The 20,113-nt window shown below is 49.4% G+C and overlaps 1 protein-coding gene across 2 annotated transcripts in view; it reads left to right on the top strand.

Moving 5' to 3' along the window:
• The window catches only part of LOC120066463 (contactin-1a-like), a 184,612-nt gene that overhangs the window by 105,939 nt on the left and 58,560 nt on the right, over window positions 1-20,113 (top strand). For both annotated transcript variants that reach the window (XM_039017852.1, XM_039017851.1), the window contains 3 exons: window positions 2,882-3,008; window positions 13,434-13,609; window positions 14,154-14,249. In XM_039017852.1, coding sequence (XP_038873780.1) covers window positions 2,882-3,008; window positions 13,434-13,609; window positions 14,154-14,249 — 399 coding nt within the window. The remainder of the gene's footprint in view (window positions 1-2,881; window positions 3,009-13,433; window positions 13,610-14,153; window positions 14,250-20,113) is intronic.

Raw genomic sequence — 20,113 nt, 5'->3', positions numbered from 1 at the left:
TAACTGCTTGTCTTGTTCTCTGGCTGATAATGATGACATCTGAAAGGGTTTTGGGTAAACACATGTTCATTTCCAATTTAATATTTAGCTTCTGAAAATAATGTAACCAATGGGAGTGCTGCACATACAGTGCCTTCGGAAAGTTTTCAGACCCCTTGACTTTTTCCACATTTTGTTAGGTTACAGCCTTATTGTAATATTCATGAAATAGTTTTTTCCCCCTCATCAATCTACACACGATACCCCATAATGGCAGGGCAAAAACAGTTTTTTACCAATTTTTGCTAATTTATTACAAATAAAAAAATCTGAAAAATCATATTTGCTTAAGTATTCAGACCCTTTACTCAGTACTTTGTTGAAGAACCTTTTGGCAGCGATTACAGCCTCGAGTCTTCTTGGGTACAACGCTACAAGCTTGGCACACCTGTATTTGGAGATTTTCTCACATTCTTCTCTGCAGATCCTCTCAAGCTCTGTCAGGTTGGATGGGGAGCGTTGCTGCACAGCTAGTTTCAGGTCTCCCTCGGGTTCAAGTCCGGGCTCTAGCTGGGCCACTCAAGGACATTCAAAGACTTGTCCCCAAGCCATCCCAAAGCCATTCCTGTGTTGCTGTGTGCTTAGGGTCGTTGTCCTGTTGGAAGGTGAACCTTCGCCCCAGTCTGAGGTCCTGAGCGCTCTGGAGCAGGTTTTCATCAAGGATCTCTCTGTACTTTGCTCCGTTCATCTTTCCCTCGATCCTGACTAGTCTCCCAGTCCCTGCCGCTGAAAAACATCCCATCAGCATGATGCTGCCACCATCATGCTTCACCGTAGGGATGGTGCTAGGTTTCCTCCAGATGTGACGCTTGGCATTCAGTCCAAAGACTTCAATCTTGTTTTCATCAGACCAGATAATCTTGTTTCTCATGCTCTGATAGTCTTTAGGTGCCTTTTGGTAAACTCTAAGCGGGCTGTCATGTGCCTTTTATTGAGGAGTGGCTTCCGTCTGGTCACTCTACCATAAAGGCCTGATTGGTGGAATGCTGCAGAGATGGTTGTCCTTCTGGAAGGTTCTCCCATCTCCACGGAGCAACTCTAGAGCTCTGTCAGAGTGACCATCGGGTTCTCGGTTGCTCAGTTTGGCCGGGCTGCCAGCTCTAGGAAGAGTCTTGGTGGTTCAAAACTTCTTCCATTTAAGAATGGTTGAGGACACTGTGTTCTTGGGGACCTTCAATGCTGAAGACATTTCTGGTGCCCTTCCCCAGATCTGTTTCTCAACACAACACAATGCCGTCTCTGAGCTCTACAGACAATTCCTTCGACCTCATTGCTTGGATTTTGCTCTGACATGCACTGTCAACTGTGGGACCTTCTATAGACAGGTGTGTGCCTTTCCAAATCATGTCCAATCAATTGAATTTACCACAGGTGGACTCCAGTCCAGTTGTAGAAACATCTCAAGGATGATCAATGGAAACAGGATGCACCTGAGCTCAATTTCAAGTCTCATAGTAAAGGGTCTGAATACTTTTTTTCTTATTTTAAAATAAATTTAATACAGTTTTCACTTTGGCATTGGGTGTAGATTGCTGAGTTTAAAAAAAATGTAATCCATTTTATAATAATGCTGTAACGTAGGGGTCTGAATACTTTCCCAAGGCACTGTATACTAGGTTATTAATGCACCTGAGACTGTAACTCTCTGTCAGAAGACATTACAGTACTAAGAAACACCAAGGGGTTCTGGGAAAATACTGACATTTCATCATGTTGTTCTTCTACTGCCAGAATATAATTTGTCCATAACAAATGTTTTAGTTTGTGAAAGAAAATGAACTCAACTTTATATCGCTTTCTCACATGTCTTATCCCAAGACCTGTGTCTTATTCATTAGGTACAAAGTGAAAGACAACAGACTGAAACAGGGTGGGACTATCCTGTCTGTCTGTCTTTTCTGACCTTGCAGGTCCTGAAACATTCACCCTGTGTATCTGTCTATTTATCTGTCTGTCTCTCTGTCTGTCTCTCTGACCTAGTAGGTCCTGAGTCATTCACCCTGTCTGTCTGTCTGTCTGTCTGTCTGTCTGTCTGTCTGTCTGTCTGTCTGTCTGTCTGTCTGTCTGTCTGTCTGTCTGTCTGTCTGTCTGTCTGTCTGTCTGTCTGTCTGTCTGTCTGACCTAGCAGGTCCTGAGTCATTCACCCTGTCTGTCTGTCTGTCTGTCTGTCTGTCTGTCTGTCTGTCTGTCTGTCTGTCTGTCTGTCTGTCTGTCTGTCTGTCTGTCTGTCTGACCTAGCAGGTCCTGATTCATTCACCCTGTCTGTCTGTCTGTCTGTCTGTCTGTCTGTCTGTCTGTCTGTCTGTCTGTCTGTCTGTCTGTCTGTCTGTCTGACCTAGCAGGTCCTGAGTCATTCACCCTGTCTGTCTGTCTGTCTGTCTGTCTGTCTGTCTGTCTGTCTGTCTGTCTGTCTGTCTGTCTGTCTGTCTGTCTGTCTGTCTGTCTGTCTGTCTGTCTGTCTGTCTGTCTGTCTGTCTGACCTAGCAGGTCCTGAGTCATTCACCCTGTCTGTCTGTCTGTCTGTCTGTCTGTCTGTCTGTCTGTCTGTCTGTCTGTCTGTCTGTCTGTCTGTCCTAGCAGGTCCTGAGTCATTCACCCTGTCTGTCTGTCTGTCTGTCTCCTCAGACGATGCTACAGGTAATGTGCCAGTGTGTGTGTTACGATGATGTCATATACTGTTTGTCTAAACCGTTAGGTGCTAAGTTGTTAACGATGTCTGTCTGTCTGTCTGTCTGTCTGTCTGTCTGTCTGTCTGTCTGTCTGTCTGTCTGTCTGTCTGTCTGTCTGTCTGTCTGTCTGTCTGTCTGTCTGTCTGTCTGTCTGTCTGTTTCTCTCCTCTCAGACGATACTACAGGTTACGGGCCGGTGTTTGAGGATCAGCCGGTTGACACCATCTACCCCGAGGAGTCACCTGAGGCCAAAATCACCATGAGCTGTCGAGCACGAGCCAACCCACCTGCCACATACACGTAACAGTCCTCCTCTCACCCCTAAACCCCACCTGCTGTGCTGTGTTGTACTGTATGTCCCTCGTCTCTCACCGTCTCTCACCCCCCAACACTCCCTAAACCCCACCTGCTGTGCTGTGTTGTACTGTATGTCCCTTGTCTCTCACCGTCTCTCACCCCCCAACACTCCCTAAACCCCACCTGCTGTGCTGTGTTGTACTGTATGTCCCTCGTCTCTCACCGTCTCTCACACCCCTAACACTCCCTAAACCCCACCTGCTGTGCTGTGTTGTACTGTATGTTCCTCGTCTCTCACCGTCCCTCACCCCCCCAACACTCCCTAAACCCCACCTGCTGTGCTGTGTGTACTGTATGTTCCTCGTCTCTCACCGTCTCTCACCCCCCTAACACTCCCTAAACCTCACCTGCTGTGCTGTGTTGTACTGTATGTCCCTCGTCTCTCACCGTCTCTCACCCCCCAACACTCCCTAAACCCCACCTGCTGTGCTGTGTTGTACTGTATGTCCCTCGTCTCTCACCGTCTCTCACCCCCCAACACTCCCTAAACCTCACCTGCTGTGCTGTGTTGTAGTGTATGTCCCTCGTCTCTCACCGTCTCTCACCCCCCTAACACTCCCTAAACCCCACCTGCTGTGCTGTGTTGTACTGTATGTCCCTCGTCTCTCACCGTCTCTCACCGTCTCTCACCCCCTAACACTCCCTAAACCCCACCTGCTGTGCTGTGTTGTAGTGTATGTCCCTCGTCTCTCACCGTCTCTCACCGTCTCTCACCCCCCTAACACTCCCTAAACCTCAACTGCTGTGCTGTGTTGTACTGTATGTCCCTCGTCTCTCACCGTCTCTCACCGTCTCTCACCCCCCTAACACTCCCTAAACCCCACCTGCTGTGCTGTGTTGTAGTGTATGTCCCTCGTCTCTCACCGTCCCTCACCCCCCCTAACACTCCCTAAACCCCACCTGCTGTGCTGTGTTGTACTGTATGTCCCTCGTCTCTCACCGTCTCTCACCCCCCTAACACTCCCTAAACCCCACCTTCTGTGCTGTGTGTACTGTATGTCCCTCGTCTCTCACCGTCCCTCACCCCCCCCTAACACTCCCTAAACCCCACCTGCTGTGCTGTGTGTACTGTATGTCCCTCGTCTCTCACCGTCCCTCACCCCCCCTAACACTCCCTAAACCCCACCTGCTGTGCTGTGTTGTACTGTATGTCCCTCGTCTCTCACCGTCCCTCACCCCCCCTAACACTCCCTAAACCCCACCTGCTGTGCTGTGTGTACTGTATGTCCCTCGTCTCTCACCGTCCCTCACCCCCCCAACACCCCCTAAACCCCACCTGCTGTGCTGTGTTGTACTGTATGTCCCTCGTCTCTCACCGTCCCTCACCCCCCCTAACACTCCCTAAACCCCACCTGCTGTGCTGTGTGTACTGTATGTCCCTCGTCTCTCACCGTCCCTCACCCCCCCCTAACACTCCCTAAACCCCACCTGCTGTGCTGTGTGTACTGTATGTCCCTCGTCTCTCACCGTCCCTCACCCCCCCTAACACTCCCTAAACCTCACCTTCTGTGCTGTGTGTACTGTATGTCCCTCGTCTCTCACCGTCCCTCACCCCCCCTAACACTCCCTAAACCCCACCTTCTGTGATGTGTTGTACTGTATGTTCCTCGTCTCTCACCGTCCCTCACCCCCCCTAACACTCCCTAAACCTCACCTTCTGTGCTGTGTGTACTGTATGTCCCTCGTCTCTCACCGTCTCTCACCCCCCTAACACTCCCTAAACCCCACCTTCTGTGATGTGTTGTACTGTATGTTCCTCGTCTCTCACCGTCCCTCACCCCCCCTAACACTCCCTAAACCTCACCTTCTGTGCTGTGTGTACTGTATGTCCCTCGTCTCTCACCGTCTCTCACCCCCCTAACACTCCCTAAACCCCACCTGCTGTGCTGTGTGTACTGTATGTCCCTCGTCTCTCACCGTCCCTCACCCCCCCCTAACACTCCCTAAACCCCACCTGCTGTGCTGTGTTGTACTGTATGTCCCTCGTCTCTCACCGTCTCTCACCCCCCTAACACTCCCTAAACCCCACCTGCTGTGCTGTGTTGTACTGTATGTTCCTCGTCTCTCACCGTCCCTCACCCCCCCTAACACTCCCTAAACCCCACCTGCTGTGCTGTGTTGTACTGTATGTCCCTCGTCTCTCACCGTCCCTCACCCCCCCCTAACACTCCCTAAACCCCACCTGCTGTGCTGTGTTGTACTGTATGTCCCTCGTCTCTCACCGTCTCTCACCCCCCTAACACTCCCTAAACCCCACCTGCTGTGCTGTGTTGTACTGTATGTTCCTCGTCTCTCACCGTCCCTCACCCCCCCTAACACTCCCTAAACCTCACCTTCTGTGCTGTGTGTACTGTATGTCCCTCGTCTCTCACCGTCTCTCACCCCCCTAACACTCCCTAAACCCCACCTTCTGTGCTGTGTTGTAGTGTATGTTCCTCGTCTCTCACCGTCCCTCACCCCCCTAACACTCCCTAAACCTCACCTTCTGTGCTGTGTGTACTGTATGTCCCTCGTCTCTCACCGTCTCTCACCCCCCTAACACTCCCTAAACCCCACCTTCTGTGCTGTGTTGTAGTGTATGTTCCTCGTCTCTCACCGTCCCTCACCCCCCTAACACTCCCTAAACCCCACCTTCTGTGCTGTGTGTACTGTATGTCAATCTGTACTCAGCATGCAGCGGTAGGAAAAGTACCCAATTGTCATACTTGAGTAAAAGTAAAGATACCTTAATAATAGAAAATGATTAAAGTAAAAGTGAAAGTCACCCTGTAAAATACTACTTGAGAAAAAGTCCCAAAGTATTTGGTTTAAAATATACTTAAGTATCAAACGTAAAAATATGAATAATTTCAAATTCCTTTTATTAAGCAAACCGGACGACACCATTTTTTTTTTTAAAGATAGCCAGGGGTACACTCCAACACTCAGACATCGTTAACAGATAGCCAGGGACACACTCCAACACTCAGACATCATTTACAGATAGCCAGGGACACACTCCAACACTCAGACATCGTTAACAGATAGCCAGGGACACACTCCAACACTCAGACATCATTTACAGATAGCCAGGGGCACACTCCAACACTCAGACATAATTTACAGATAGCCAGGGACACACTCCAACACTCAGACATCGTTAACAGATAGCCAGGGACACACTCCAACACTCAGATATCATTTACAGATAGCCAGGGGCACACTCCAACACTCAGACATAATTTACAGATAGCCAGGGACACACTCCAACACTCAGACATCATTAACAGATAGCCAGGGACACACTCCAACACTCAGACATCATTTACAGATAGCCAGGGGTACATTCCAACACTCAGACATCATTTACAGATAGCCAGGGACACACTCCAACACTCAGACATCGTTAACAGATAGCCAGGGACACACTCCAACACTCAGACATCATTTACAGATAGCCAGGGACACACTCCAACACTCAGACATCGTTAACAGATAGCCAGGGACACACTCCAACACTCAGACATCATTTACAGATAGCCAGGGGCACACTCCAACACTCAGACATAATTTACAGATAGCCAGGGACACACTCCAACACTCAGACATCGTTAACAGATAGCCAGGGACACACTCCAACACTCAGACATCATTTACAGATAGCCAGGGACACACTCCAACACTCAGACATCATTAACAGATAACCAGGGTCACACTCCAACACTCAGACATCATTAACAGATAACCAGGGTCACACTCCAACACTCAGACATCGTTAACAGATAGCCAGGGACACACTCCAACACTCAGACATCATTAACAGATAGCCAGGGACACACTCCAACACTCAGACATCGTTAACAGATAGCCAGGGACACACTCCAACACTCAGACATCATTTACAGATAGCCAGGGACACACTCCAACACTCAGACATCATTTACAGATAGCCAGGGACACACTCCAACACTCAGACATCATTAACAGATAGCCAGGGACACACTCCAACACTCAGACATCATTTACAGATAGCCAGGGACACACTCCAACACTCAGACATCATTAACAGATAGCCAGGGACACACTCCAACACTCAGACATCATTTACAGATAGCCAGGGACACACTCCAACACTCAGACATCGTTAACAGATAGCCAGGGACACACTCCAACACTCAGACATCATTTACAGATAGCCAGGGACACACTCCAACACTCAGACATCATTAACAGATAGCCAGGGACACACTCCAACACTCAGACATCATTAACAGATAGCCAGGGACACACTCCAACACTCAGACATCGTTAACAGATAGCCAGGGACACACTCCAACACTCAGACATCATTAACAGATAGCCAGGGACACACTCCAACACTCAGACATCATTAACAGATAGCCAGGGACACACTCCAACACTCAGACATCGTTAACAGATAGCCAGGGACACACTCCAACACTCAGACATCATTTACAGATAGCCAGGGACACACTCCAACACTCAGACATCATTAACAGATAGCCAGGGACACACTCCAACACTCAGACATCATTAACAGATAGCCAGGGGCACACTCCAACACTCAGACATAATTTACAGATAGCCAGGGACACACTCCAACACTCAGACATCATTTACAGATAGCCAGGGGAACACTCCAACACTCAGACATCATTAACAGATAGCCAGGGGCACACTCCAACACTCTGACATCATTTACAGATAGCTAGGGGCACACTCCAACACTCAGACATCATTAACAGATAGCCAGGGACACACTCCAACACTCAGACATCGTTAACAGATAGCCAGGGACACACTCCAACACTCAGACATCATTAACAGATAGCCAGGGACACACTCCAACACTCAGACATCATTAACAGATAGCCAGGGACACACTCCAACACTCAGACATCGTTAACAGATAGCCAGGGACACACTCCAACACTCAGACATCATTTACAGATAGCCAGGGACACACTCCAACACTCAGACATCATTAACAGATAGCCAGGGACACACTCCAACACTCAGACATCATTAACAGATAGCCAGGGGCACACTCCAACACTCAGACATAATTTACAGATAGCCAGGGACACACTCCAACACTCAGACATCATTTACAGATAGCCAGGGGAACACTCCAACACTCAGACATCATTAACAGATAGCCAGGGGCACACTCCAACACTCTGACATCATTTACAGATAGCTAGGGGCACACTCCAACACTCAGACATCATTTACAGATAGCCAGGGGAACACTCCAACACTCAGACATCATTTACAGATAGCCAGGGGCACACTCCAACACTCTGACATCATTTACAGATAGCTAGGGGCACACTCCAACACTCAGACATCATTTACAGATAGCCAGGGGAACACTCCAACACTCAGACATCATTAACAGATAGCCAGGGTACACTCCAACACTCAGACATCATTAACAGATAGCCAGGGGCACACTCCAACACTCAGACATCATTTACAGATAGCCAGGGGAACACTCCAACACTCAGACATCATTAACAGATAGCCAGGGGAACACTCCAACACTCAGACATCATTAACAGATAGCCAGGGGAACACTCCAACACTCTGACATCATTTACAGATAGCCAGGGGAACACTCCAACCCTCAGACATCAGTTACAGATAGCCAGGGTCACACTCCAACACTCAGACATCATTTACAGATAGCCAGGGTCACACTCCAACACTCTGACATCATTTACAGATAGCCAGGGGCACACTCCAACACTCTGACATCATTTACAGATAGCCAGGGGCACACTCCAACACTCAGACATCATCAACAGATAGCCAGGGGCACACTCCAACACTCAGACATAATTTACAGATAGCCAGGGGCACACTCCAACACTCAGACATCATTTACAGATAGCCAGGGACACACTCCAACACTCAGACATCATTTACAGATAGCCAGGGGCACACTCCAACACTCAGACATCATTTACAGATAGCCAGGGGAACACTCCAACACTCAGACATCATTAACAGATAGCCAGGGGAACACTCCAACACTCTGACATCATTTACAGATAGCCAGGGGCACACTTCAACACTCAGACATCATTAACAGATAGCCAGGGACACACTCCAACACTCAGACATCATTTACAGATAGCCAGGGGCACACTCCAACACTCAGACATCATTAACAGATAACCAGGGACACACTCCAACACTCAGACATCATTAACAGATAACCAGGGACACACTCCAACACTCAGACATCATTAACAGATAACCAGGGACACACTCCAACACTCAGGCATCATTAACAGATAGCCAGGGGCACACTCCAACACTCAGACATCATTAACAGATAACCAGGGACACACTCCAACACTCAGACATCATTAACAGATAACCAGGGACACACTCCAACACTCAGACATCATTAACAGATAACCAGGGACACACTCCAACACTCAGACATCATTAACAGTTAACCAGGGACACACTCCAACACTCAGACATCATTAACAGATAGCCAGGGACACACTCCAACACTCAGACATCATTTACAGATAGCCAGGGTCACACTCCAACACTCAGACATCATTTACAGATAACCAGGGACACACTCCAACACTCAGACATCATTTACAGATAGCCAGGGGCACACTCCAACACTCTGACATCATTAACAGATAGCCAGGGGCACACTCCAACACTCTGACATCATTTACAGATAGCCAGGGGAACACTCCAACCCTCAGACATCAGTTACAGATAGCCAGGGTCACACTCCAACACTCAGACATCATTTACAGATAGCCAGGGTCACACTCCAACACTCAGACATCATTTACAGATAGCCAGGGACACACTCCAACACTCAGACATCATTTACAGATAGCCAGGGTCACACTCCAACACTCAGACATCATTAACAGATAGCCAGGGGAACACTCCAACACTCTGACATCATTTACAGATAGCCAGGGGCACACTCCAACACTCTGACATCATTTACAGATAGCCAGGGGCACACTCCAACACTCAGACATCATCAACAGATAGCCAGGGGCACACTCCAACACTCAGACATAATTTACAGATAGCCAGGGGCACACTCCAACCCTCAGACATCATTTACAGATAGCCAGGGGCACACTCCAACACTCAGACATCATTTACAGATAGCCATGGACACACTCCAACACTCAGACATCATTTACAGATAGCCAGGGGCACACTCCAACACTCAGACATCATTTACAGATAGCCAGGGGAACACTCCAACACTCAGACATCATTAACAGATATCCAGGGGAACACTCCAACACTCTGACATCATTTACAGATAGCCAGGGGCACACTTCAACACTCAGACATCATTAACAGATAGCCAGGGACACACTCCAACATTCAGACATCATTTACAGATAGCCAGGGGCACACTCCAACACTCAGACATCATTAACAGATAACCAGGGACACACTCCAACACTCAGACATCATTAACAGATAACCAGGGACACACTCCAACACTCAGACATCATTAACAGATAACCAGGGACACACTCCAACACTCAGGCATCATTAACCTCTAACGCCTACCAAACCCGGATCCGGGATCCCCCCCAACACAAAAGCTGACTAGCATAGCCTAGCCTAAAGTTACAGGGATATCATAAAAAAAAATGTTCATGAAATCACAAGTCCAAGACACCAAATGAAAGATACAGATCTTGTGATTCAAGCCATCATCTCTGATTTGTAAAATGTTTTACAGGGAAGACACAATATGTAAATCTATTAGCTAACCACTGTTAGCAAAAGACAACAATTTTCTTACTCCACCATTTTCTTACTGCATCAGTAGCTATCACCAATTCGGCCAAATAAAGATATTGATAGCCACTAACCAAGAAAAAACCTCATCAGATGACAGTCTGATAACATATTTATGGTATAGGATAGGTTTTGTTAGAAAAATGTGCATATTTCAGGTATAAATCATAGTTTACAATTGCACCCACCATCACAACTCGACTAGAATAAATACACAGAGCAACGTGTATTACCTAATTACTAATCATAAAACATTTCTTAAAAATACACAGCTCACAGCAATGGAAAGACACAGATCTTGTGAATTCAGACAATATTTCAGATGTTCTAAGTGTTTTACAGCGAAAACACAATAAATCGTTATATTAGCATACCACATGTGCAAACGTTACCAGAGCATTGATTCTAGCCAAAGAGAGCGATAACGTAATCATCGCCAAAATATATTAATTTTTTCACTAACCTTCTCAGAATTCTTCAGATGACACTCCTGTAACATCATATTACAACATACATATAGAGTTTGTTCGAAAATGTGCATATTTAGCCACCAAAATCATGGTTAGACAATGAGAAAAGTAGCCCAGCTGGTCAGAAAATGTCGGGCGCCATATTAGACAGTGATCTAGTCTTATACATAAATACTCATAAACTTGACTAAAAAATACAGGGTGGACAGCGATTGATAGACAATTTAATTCTTAATACAATCGCTGAATTACATTTTTTAAATTATCCTTACTTTTCAATACAGGTTGCGCCAAGCGAAGCTATACCAAACAAAATGGCGGCATAAGCGTTTAACATTTTTCGACAGAAACACGATTTATCATCATAAATTGTTCTTACTATGAGCTGTTCTTCCATCAGAATCTTGGGCAATGAATCCTTTCTCCGGTCTAATCGTCTTTTGGTCGAAAGATCTCCTCTTGTCCGGTCGAAATGGTCACTAACGTTCACCATGCACTCGAAAAGTGCCCAGCGCTTCAAAGTGTATTACACGGAAATGCCATAAAATCGGCCTAAACGGATATAAATTGCTATAAAACGGTTCAAATTAACTACCTTATGATGTTTTTAACACCTATAACGAGTAAAAACATGACCGGAGAAATATTACTGGCTAAACAACCGCTTGGAAGGAGGCAAGTCCGACGTCCTTCGTGCGTCAGGCGCAGGCAGCAAAAGAAAGCTACTTCCGGTATTTGGTGTTTTATACAGGCCCTGATTGCGCAATCGACTCCATTCAAAGCGTCACCACGTACTGACATCCAGAGGAAGACGTAGGCAGTGTCTGTTTCTCCATAGCATTTACAGGGACATTACAACCGACCTGGGAACAGGGGCCAAGATGTCTGAAATCTCACTCCCTGTCATGAAAAGTGCTGTAGAAGGAGTTCTGTTTCACTCAGAGACAAAATTCCAACGGCTATAGAAACTAGAGAGTGTTTTCTATCCAATAATAATAATAATATGCATATTGTACGAGCAAGAATTGAGTAGGAAGCCGTTTAATCTGGAGCCCGATTTATGCTAAGTCGAAACAGCACCCCCTATATTCGCAAGAAATTAACAGATAGCCAGGGGCACACTCCAACACTCAGACATCATTAACAGATAACCAGGGACACACTCCAACACTCAGACATCATTAACAGATAACCAGGGACACACTCCAACACTCAGACATCATTAACAGATAACCAGGGACACACTCCAACACTCAGACATCATTAACAGATAACCAGGGACACACTCCAACACTCAGACATCATTAACAGATAACCAGGGACACACTCCAACACTCAGACATCATTAACAGATAACCAGGGACACACTCCAACACTCAGACATCATTAACAGATAACCAGGGACACACTCCAACACTCAGACATCATTAACAGATAGCCAGGGACACACTCCAACACTCAGACATCATTTACAGATAGCCAGGGTCACACTCCAACACTCAGACATCATTTACAGATAACCAGGGACACACTCCAACACTCAGACATCATTTACAGATAGCCAGGGGCACACTCCAACACTCTGACATCATTAACAGATAGCCAGGGGCACACTCCAACTCTCAGACATCATTTACAGATAGCCAGGGACACACTCCAACACTCTGACATCCTTTACAGATAGCCAGGGTCACACTCCAACTCTCAGACATCATTTACAGATAGCCAGGGACACACTCCAACACTCTGACATCATTTACAGATAGCCAGGGGCACACTCCAACACTCAGACATCATTTACAAACAAAGCATGTGTGTTTAGAGGCAGTAGGGTTGACCATGGATGTTCTCTTGATAAGTGTGTGAATTGGACCTTTTTCCAGTCCTGATAAGCATTCAAAATGTAACGAGTACTTCTGGGTGTCAGGGAAAATGTACGGAGTAAAAAGTACATCATTTTCTTTCGGAATGTAGTGAAGTAAAAGTAAACGTTGTCATTTGTTTTGAACTGTAATCTGTCCGTTTAGGGAACCTCTTTTGGCTCAAGAGCACATGTCCATGTCCCCTCCTCTCTCCTCAGGTGGAGATTAAACAGCAGGAATATAGACCAGGATGAAGACAACCACTACACGTTGGTGGGAGGCAACCTGGTCATCTCTAACCCCATCAAGAACAAGCACGTTGGGAAGTACACCTGTAAGGCCACCAACGACTACGGCACTGTGGTCAGCAGAGAGGCCGCTGTCCAGTTTGGATGTGAGTGGAGTGGATTGGACGTGATTGGATGGGATCCCCGTCCCCATTGTTACGTAACACATTATCATTGGCAGGAAGTATGAAATGACTCTTTTAGACCAGCCCCTTAGGCTAAGCTGTCATGCCTATGTGAGTGGAGCTGTGATTGAGAGGCAGCACTGGCACATCATAACAGCTGTGGAAATGGAATTTGAATGGTCAAACTTTGTAGAGGGTAGCATGACATGGAATCACTTCTGCTGAATCGATAGTAAGTTCACTTTGAAAGATGACAGTTGCAAATTACAAGCCTGCCAACTAGTTAAATGCAGGTCCTGGTTGTGAAGTGGTTTTGAGAGAGAGGTTACAGGGTTTAAGAGTATTTGGAGGATCAGTGTTCTTACATAAATGAGGCGAGGGAGAGTGTGACAGTGGATTATCCAGGCTTGTTAATGAATCTGAACTCTCTCTGTCTTCCTCTCCCCACTCTCCCCCGTCACTCTCTCCCTCGCCTTCTCTCTTTCCCCCCCACCCTCTCTGCCCCCCCCCCCTCTCTTTCTCCAAGACCTGGACTTCTTCTCCTCTGAGGAGAGAGAGGCGGTGTATGTGAAGGAGGGCCAGGGGGCAGTGCTGCTCTGCGCTCCTCCCCCACACTACCCAGGTAAGTGCTAGGCTAAGCTAATGGCTAATTATATGATGCTAGGTCATTGTTATGGCTAATGCTAATGCTAGACACAGATGGTGTCAAATGTATCTTAAGATGTCTTGAATAGTGTCTATGTCATGTCTCAAAGTGTCTCAACACATCTCAACTGAAGTCTGAAGATGTGTGAGACATGGCTGGGTATAGTGTAGGATAGGATGAACTTAGTGTCCTGAGGGGAAGATTCAAACTATACATTACACATTCAACATAATACACACATTGCACGTTACCCATCATACACATTGCACACTTTTCATATAGCCACATAGATAATACATATTGCACATTTCCCTTACATTCAGTGAGTGGCCTACTAACCCAGCTCAGCTTTGCTGTTGAGGTATTTGATGGACATGGGAATGAAGGAGTGCTTAAACCTGTTTAGGGGACCCTATAGCGTCTGTCTGAGGGGAGGAGAGACTCTATAGTGTCTGAGGAGAGGAGGAACCCTATAGTGTCTGTCTGAGGGGAGGAGGGACCCTATAATGTCTGTCTGAGGAGAGGAGGGACCCTATAGCGTCTGTCTGAGGGGAGGAGGGACCCTATAGCATCTGAGAAGAGGAGGGACCCTATAGCGTCTGAGGAGAGGAGGGACTCTATAGTGTCTGTCTGAGGAGAGGAGGGACCCTTTAGTGTCTGTCTGAGGGGAGGAGGGACCCTATAGTGTCTGGCTGAGGAGAGGAGGGACCCAATAGAGTCTGTCTGAGGAGAGGAGGGACCCTATAGTGTCTGAGGAGAGGAGGGACCATATAGCGTCTGAGGAGAGGAGAGACTCTATAGTGTCTGAGGAGAGGAGGGACCCTATAGTGTCTGAGGAGAGGAGGGCCTCTATAGTGTCTGTCTGGGGGGAGGAGGGACCCTATAGTGTCTGTCTGGGGAGAGGAGGGTCCCTATAGTGTCTGTCTGAGGGGAGGAGGGACCCTATAGTGTCTGTCTGGGGAGAGGAGGGTCCCTATAGTGTCTGTCTGAGGGGAGGAGGGACTCTATAGTGTCTGTCTGGGGAGAGGAGGGTCCCTATAGTGTCTGAGGAGAGGAGGGACCCTATAGCGTCTGAGGAGAGGAGGGACTCTATAGTGTCTGTCTGAGGAGAGGAGGGACCCTATAGTGTCTGTCTGAGGGGAGGAGGGACTCTATAGTGTCTGTCTGAGGGGAGGAGGGACCCTATAGTGTCTGAGGAGAGGAGGGACCCTATAGCGTCTGAGGAGAGGAGAGACTCTATAGTGTCTGAGGAGAGGAGGGACCCTATAGTGTCTGAGGAGAGGAGGGACCCTATAGTGTCTGAGGAGAGGAGGGACCCTATAGTGTCTGAGGAGAGGAGGGACCCTATAGCGTCTGAGGAGAGGAGAGACTCTATAGTGTCTGTCTGAGGAGAGGAGGGACCCTATAGTGTCTGTCTGGGGAGAGGAGGGACCCTATAGTGTCTGAGGGGAGGAGGGACCCTATAGTGTCTGTCTGAGGGGAGGAGGGACCCTATAGTGTCTGTCTGGGGAGAGGAGGGTCCCTATAGTGTCTGTCTGAGGGGAGGAGGGACTCTATAGTGTCTGTCTGGGGAGAGGAGGGTCCCTATAGTGTCTGAGGAGAGGAGGGACCCTATAGCGTCTGAGGAGAGGAGGGACTCTATAGTGTCTGTCTGAGGAGAGGAGGGACCCTATAGTGTCTGTCTGAGGGGAGGAGGGACCCTATAGCGTCTGAGGAGAGGAGGGACTCTATAGTGTCTGTCTGAGGGGAGGAGGGACCCTATAGTGTCTGAGGAGAGGAGGGACTCTAAAGTGTCTGTCTGAGGGGAGGAGGGACCCTATAGTGTCTGAGGAGAGGAGGGACCCTATAGTGTCTGTCTGAGGGGAGGAGGGACCCTATAGTGTCTGTCTGAGGAGAGGAGGGACTCTATAGTGTCTGTCTGAGGGGAGGAGGGACCCTATAGTGTCTGTCTGAGGGGAGGAGGGACTCTATAGTGTCTGTCTGAGGGGAGGAGGGACTCTATAGTGTCTGAGGAGAGGAGGGACTCTATAGTGTCTGTCTGAGGGGAGGAGGGACCCTATAGTGTCTGAGGAGAGGAGGGACCCTATAGTGTCTGTCTGAGGGGAGGAGGGACCCTATAGTGTCTGAGGAGAGGAGGGACCCTATAGTGTCTGTCTGAGGAGAGGAGGGATTCTATAGTGTCTGTCTGAGGGGAGGAGGGACCCTGTAGTGTCTGTCTGAGGGGAGGAGGGACCCTATAGTGTCTGAGGGGAGGAGGGACCCTATAGTGTCTGAGGAGAGGAGGGACCCTATAGTGTCTGTCTGAGGGGAGGAGGGACTCTATAGTGTCTGTCTGAGGGGAGGAGGGACTCTATAGTGTCTGTCTGAGGGGAGGAGGGACCCTATAGTGTCTGTCTGAGGGGAGGAGGGACCCTATAGTGTCTGAGGGGAGGAGGGACCCTATAGTGTCTGAGGAGAGGAGGGACCCTATAGTGTCTGTCTGAGGGGAGGAGGGACTCTATAGTGTCTGTGAGGGGAGGAGGGACTCTATAGTGTCTGTCTGAGGGGAGGAGGGACCATATAGCGTCTGAGGAGAGGAGAGGAGGGACCCTATAGTGTCTGTCTGAGGGGAGGAGGGACTCTATAGTGTCTGTCTGAGGGGAGGAGGGACTCTATAGTGTCTGTCTGAGGGGAGGAGGGACCCTATAGTGTCTGTCTGAGGAGAGGAGGGACCCTATAGTGTCTGAGGAGAGGAGGGACCCTATAGTGTCTGTCTAAGGGGAGGAGGGACCCTATAGTGTCTGTCTGAGGGGAGGAGGGACCCTATAGTGTCTGTCTGAGGGGAGGAGGGACCCTATAGCGTCTGAGGAGAGGAGGGACTCTATAGTGTCTGAGGAGAGGAGGGACTCTATAGTGTCTGTCTGAGGGGAGAAGGGACCATATAGCGTCTGAGGAGAGGAGAGGAGGGACCCTATAGTGTCTGTGTGAGGAGAGGAGGGACCTTATAGTGTCTAAGGGGAGGAGGGACCCTTTAGTGTCTGAGGGGAGGAGGGACTCTATAGTGTCTGTCTGAGGAGAGGAGGGACCCTTTAGTGTCTGTCAGAGGAGAGGAGGGACCCTTTAGTGTCTGAGGAGAGGAGGGACCCTATAGTGTCTGTCTGAGGGGAGGAGGGACTCTATAGTGTCTGTCTGAGGGGAGGAGGGACTATAGTGTCTGAGGAGAGGAGAGACCCTATAGCGTCTGAGGAGAGGAGGGACCCTTTAGTGTCTGTCTGAGGGGAGGAGGGACTCTATAGTGTCTGTCTGAGGGGAGGAGGGACTATAGTGTCTGAGGAGAGGAGAGACCCTATAGCGTCTGAGGAGAGGAGGGACTCTATAGTGTCTGAGGGGAGGAGGGACTCTATAGTGTCTGTCTGAGGGGAGGAGGGCCTCTATAGTGTCTGTCTGGGGAGAGGAGGGACCCTATAGTGTCTGAGGAGAGGAGGGCCTCTATAGTGTCTGTCTGGGGAGAGGAGGGACCCTATAGCATCTGTCTGAGGGGAGGAGGGACCCTATAGTGTCTGTCTGGGGAGAGGAGGGACCCTTTAGTGTCTGAGGAGAGGAGGGACCCTATAGTGTCTGTCTGAGGGGAGGAGGGACCCTATAGTGTCTGTCTGGGGAGAGGAGGGACCCTATAGTGTCTGAGGAGAGGAGGGCCTCTATAGTGTCTGTCTGGGGAGAGGAGGGACCCTATAGCATCTGTCTGAGGGGAGGAGGGACCCTATAGTGTCTGTCTGAGGGGAGGAGGGACCCTTTAGTGTCTGAGGAGAGGAGGGACCCTATAGTGTCTGTCTGAGGGGAGGAGGGACCCTATAGTGTCTGTCTGGGGAGAGGAGGGACCCTATAGTGTCTGAGGAGAGGAGGGACCCTATAGTGTCTGTCTGAGGGGAGGAGGGACCCTATAGTGTCTGTCTGAGGAGAGGAGGGACCCTATCGTGTCTGAGGGGAGGAGGGACCCTATAGTGTCTGAGGAGAGGAGGGACCCTATAGTGTCTGAGGAGAGGAGGGCCTCTATAGTGTCTGTCTGGGGGGAGGAGGGACCCTATAGTGTCTGTCTGGGGAGAGGAGGGACCCTATAGTGTCTGAGGAGAGGAGGGACCCTATAGTGTCTGTCTGAGGGGAGGAGGGACCCTATAGTGTCTGTCTGGGGATAGGAGGGACCCTATAGTGTCTGTCTGAGGGGAGGAGGGACCCTATAGTGTCTGTCTGAGGGGAGGAGGGACCCTATAGTGTCTGTCTGGGGAGAGGAGGGACCCTATAGTGTCTGAGGAGAGGAGGGACCCTATAGTGTCTGTCTGAGGGGAGGAGGGACCCTATAGTGTCTGTCTGGGGAGAGGAGGGACCCTATAGTGTCTGAGGAGAGGAGGGTCCCTATAGTGTCTGTCTGAGGGGAGGAGGGACCCTATAGTGTCTGTCTGGGGAGAGGAGGGACCCTATAGTGTCTGAGGGGAGGAGGGCCTCTATAGTGTCTGTCTGGGGAGAGGAGGGACCCTATAGCATCTGTCTGAGGGGAGGAGGGCCTCTATAGTGTCTGTCTGGGGAGAGGAGGGAACCTATAGTGTCTGTCTGAGGAGAGGAGAGCCTCTATAGTGTCTGTCTGGGGAGAGGAGGGACCCTATAGTGTCTGTCTGAGGGGAGGAGGGACCCTATAGTGTCTGAGGGGAGGAGGGCCTCTATAGTGTCTGTCTGGGGAGAGGAGGGACCCTATAGTGTCTGAGGAGAGGAGGGACCCTATAGTGTCTGTCTGAGGGGAGGAGGGACCCTATAGTGTCTGAGAAGAGGAGGGACCCTATAGTGTCTGTCTGAGGGGAGGAGGGACCCTATAGTGTCTGTCTGGGGAGAGGAGGGACCCTATAGTGTCTGTCTGAGGGGAGGAGGGACCCTATAGTGTCTGAGGGGAGGAGGGACCCTATAGTGTCTGTCTGAGGGGAGGAGGGCCTCTATAGTGTCTGTCTGGGGAGAGGAGGGACCCTATAGTGTCTGAGGAGAGGAGGGCCTCTATAGTGTCTGTCTGGGGAGAGGAGGGACCCTATAGCATCTGTCTGAGGGGAGGAGGGACCCTATAGTGTCTGTCTGGGGAGAGGAGGGACCCTTTAGTGTCTGAGGAGAGGAGGGACCCTATAGTGTCTGTCTGAGGGGAGGAGGGACCCTATAGTGTCTGTCTGGGGAGAGGAGGGACCCTATAGTGTCTGAGGAGAGGAGGGCCTCTATAGTGTCTGTCTGGGGAGAGGAGGGACCCTATAGCATCTGTCTGAGGGGAGGAGGGACCCTATAGTGTCTGTCTGAGGGGAGGAGGGACCCTTTAGTGTCTGAGGAGAGGAGGGACCCTATAGTGTCTGTCTGAGGGGAGGAGGGACCCTATAGTGTCTGTCTGGGGAGAGGAGGGACCCTATAGTGTCTGAGGAGAGGAGGGACCCTATAGTGTCTGTCTGAGGGGAGGAGGGACCCTATAGTGTCTGTCTGAGGAGAGGAGGGACCCTATCGTGTCTGAGGGGAGGAGGGACCCTATAGTGTCTGAGGAGAGGAGGGACCCTATAGTGTCTGAGGAGAGGAGGGCCTCTATAGTGTCTGTCTGGGGGGAGGAGGGACCCTATAGTGTCTGTCTGGGGAGAGGAGGGACCCTATAGTGTCTGAGGAGAGGAGGGACCCTATAGTGTCTGTCTGAGGGGAGGAGGGACCCTATAGTGTCTGTCTGGGGATAGGAGGGACCCTATAGTGTCTGTCTGAGGGGAGGAGGGACCCTATAGTGTCTGTCTGAGGGGAGGAGGGACCCTATAGTGTCTGTCTGGGGAGAGGAGGGACCCTATAGTGTCTGAGGAGAG

This window comes from Salvelinus namaycush, chromosome 21 (assembly GCF_016432855.1).
Source record: "Salvelinus namaycush isolate Seneca chromosome 21, SaNama_1.0, whole genome shotgun sequence".
NCBI lineage: Eukaryota > Metazoa > Chordata > Actinopteri > Salmoniformes > Salmonidae > Salvelinus > Salvelinus namaycush.
The sequence above is the reverse complement of the archived record's forward strand: the minus strand, read 5'-3'. Positions and strand labels throughout refer to the sequence as shown.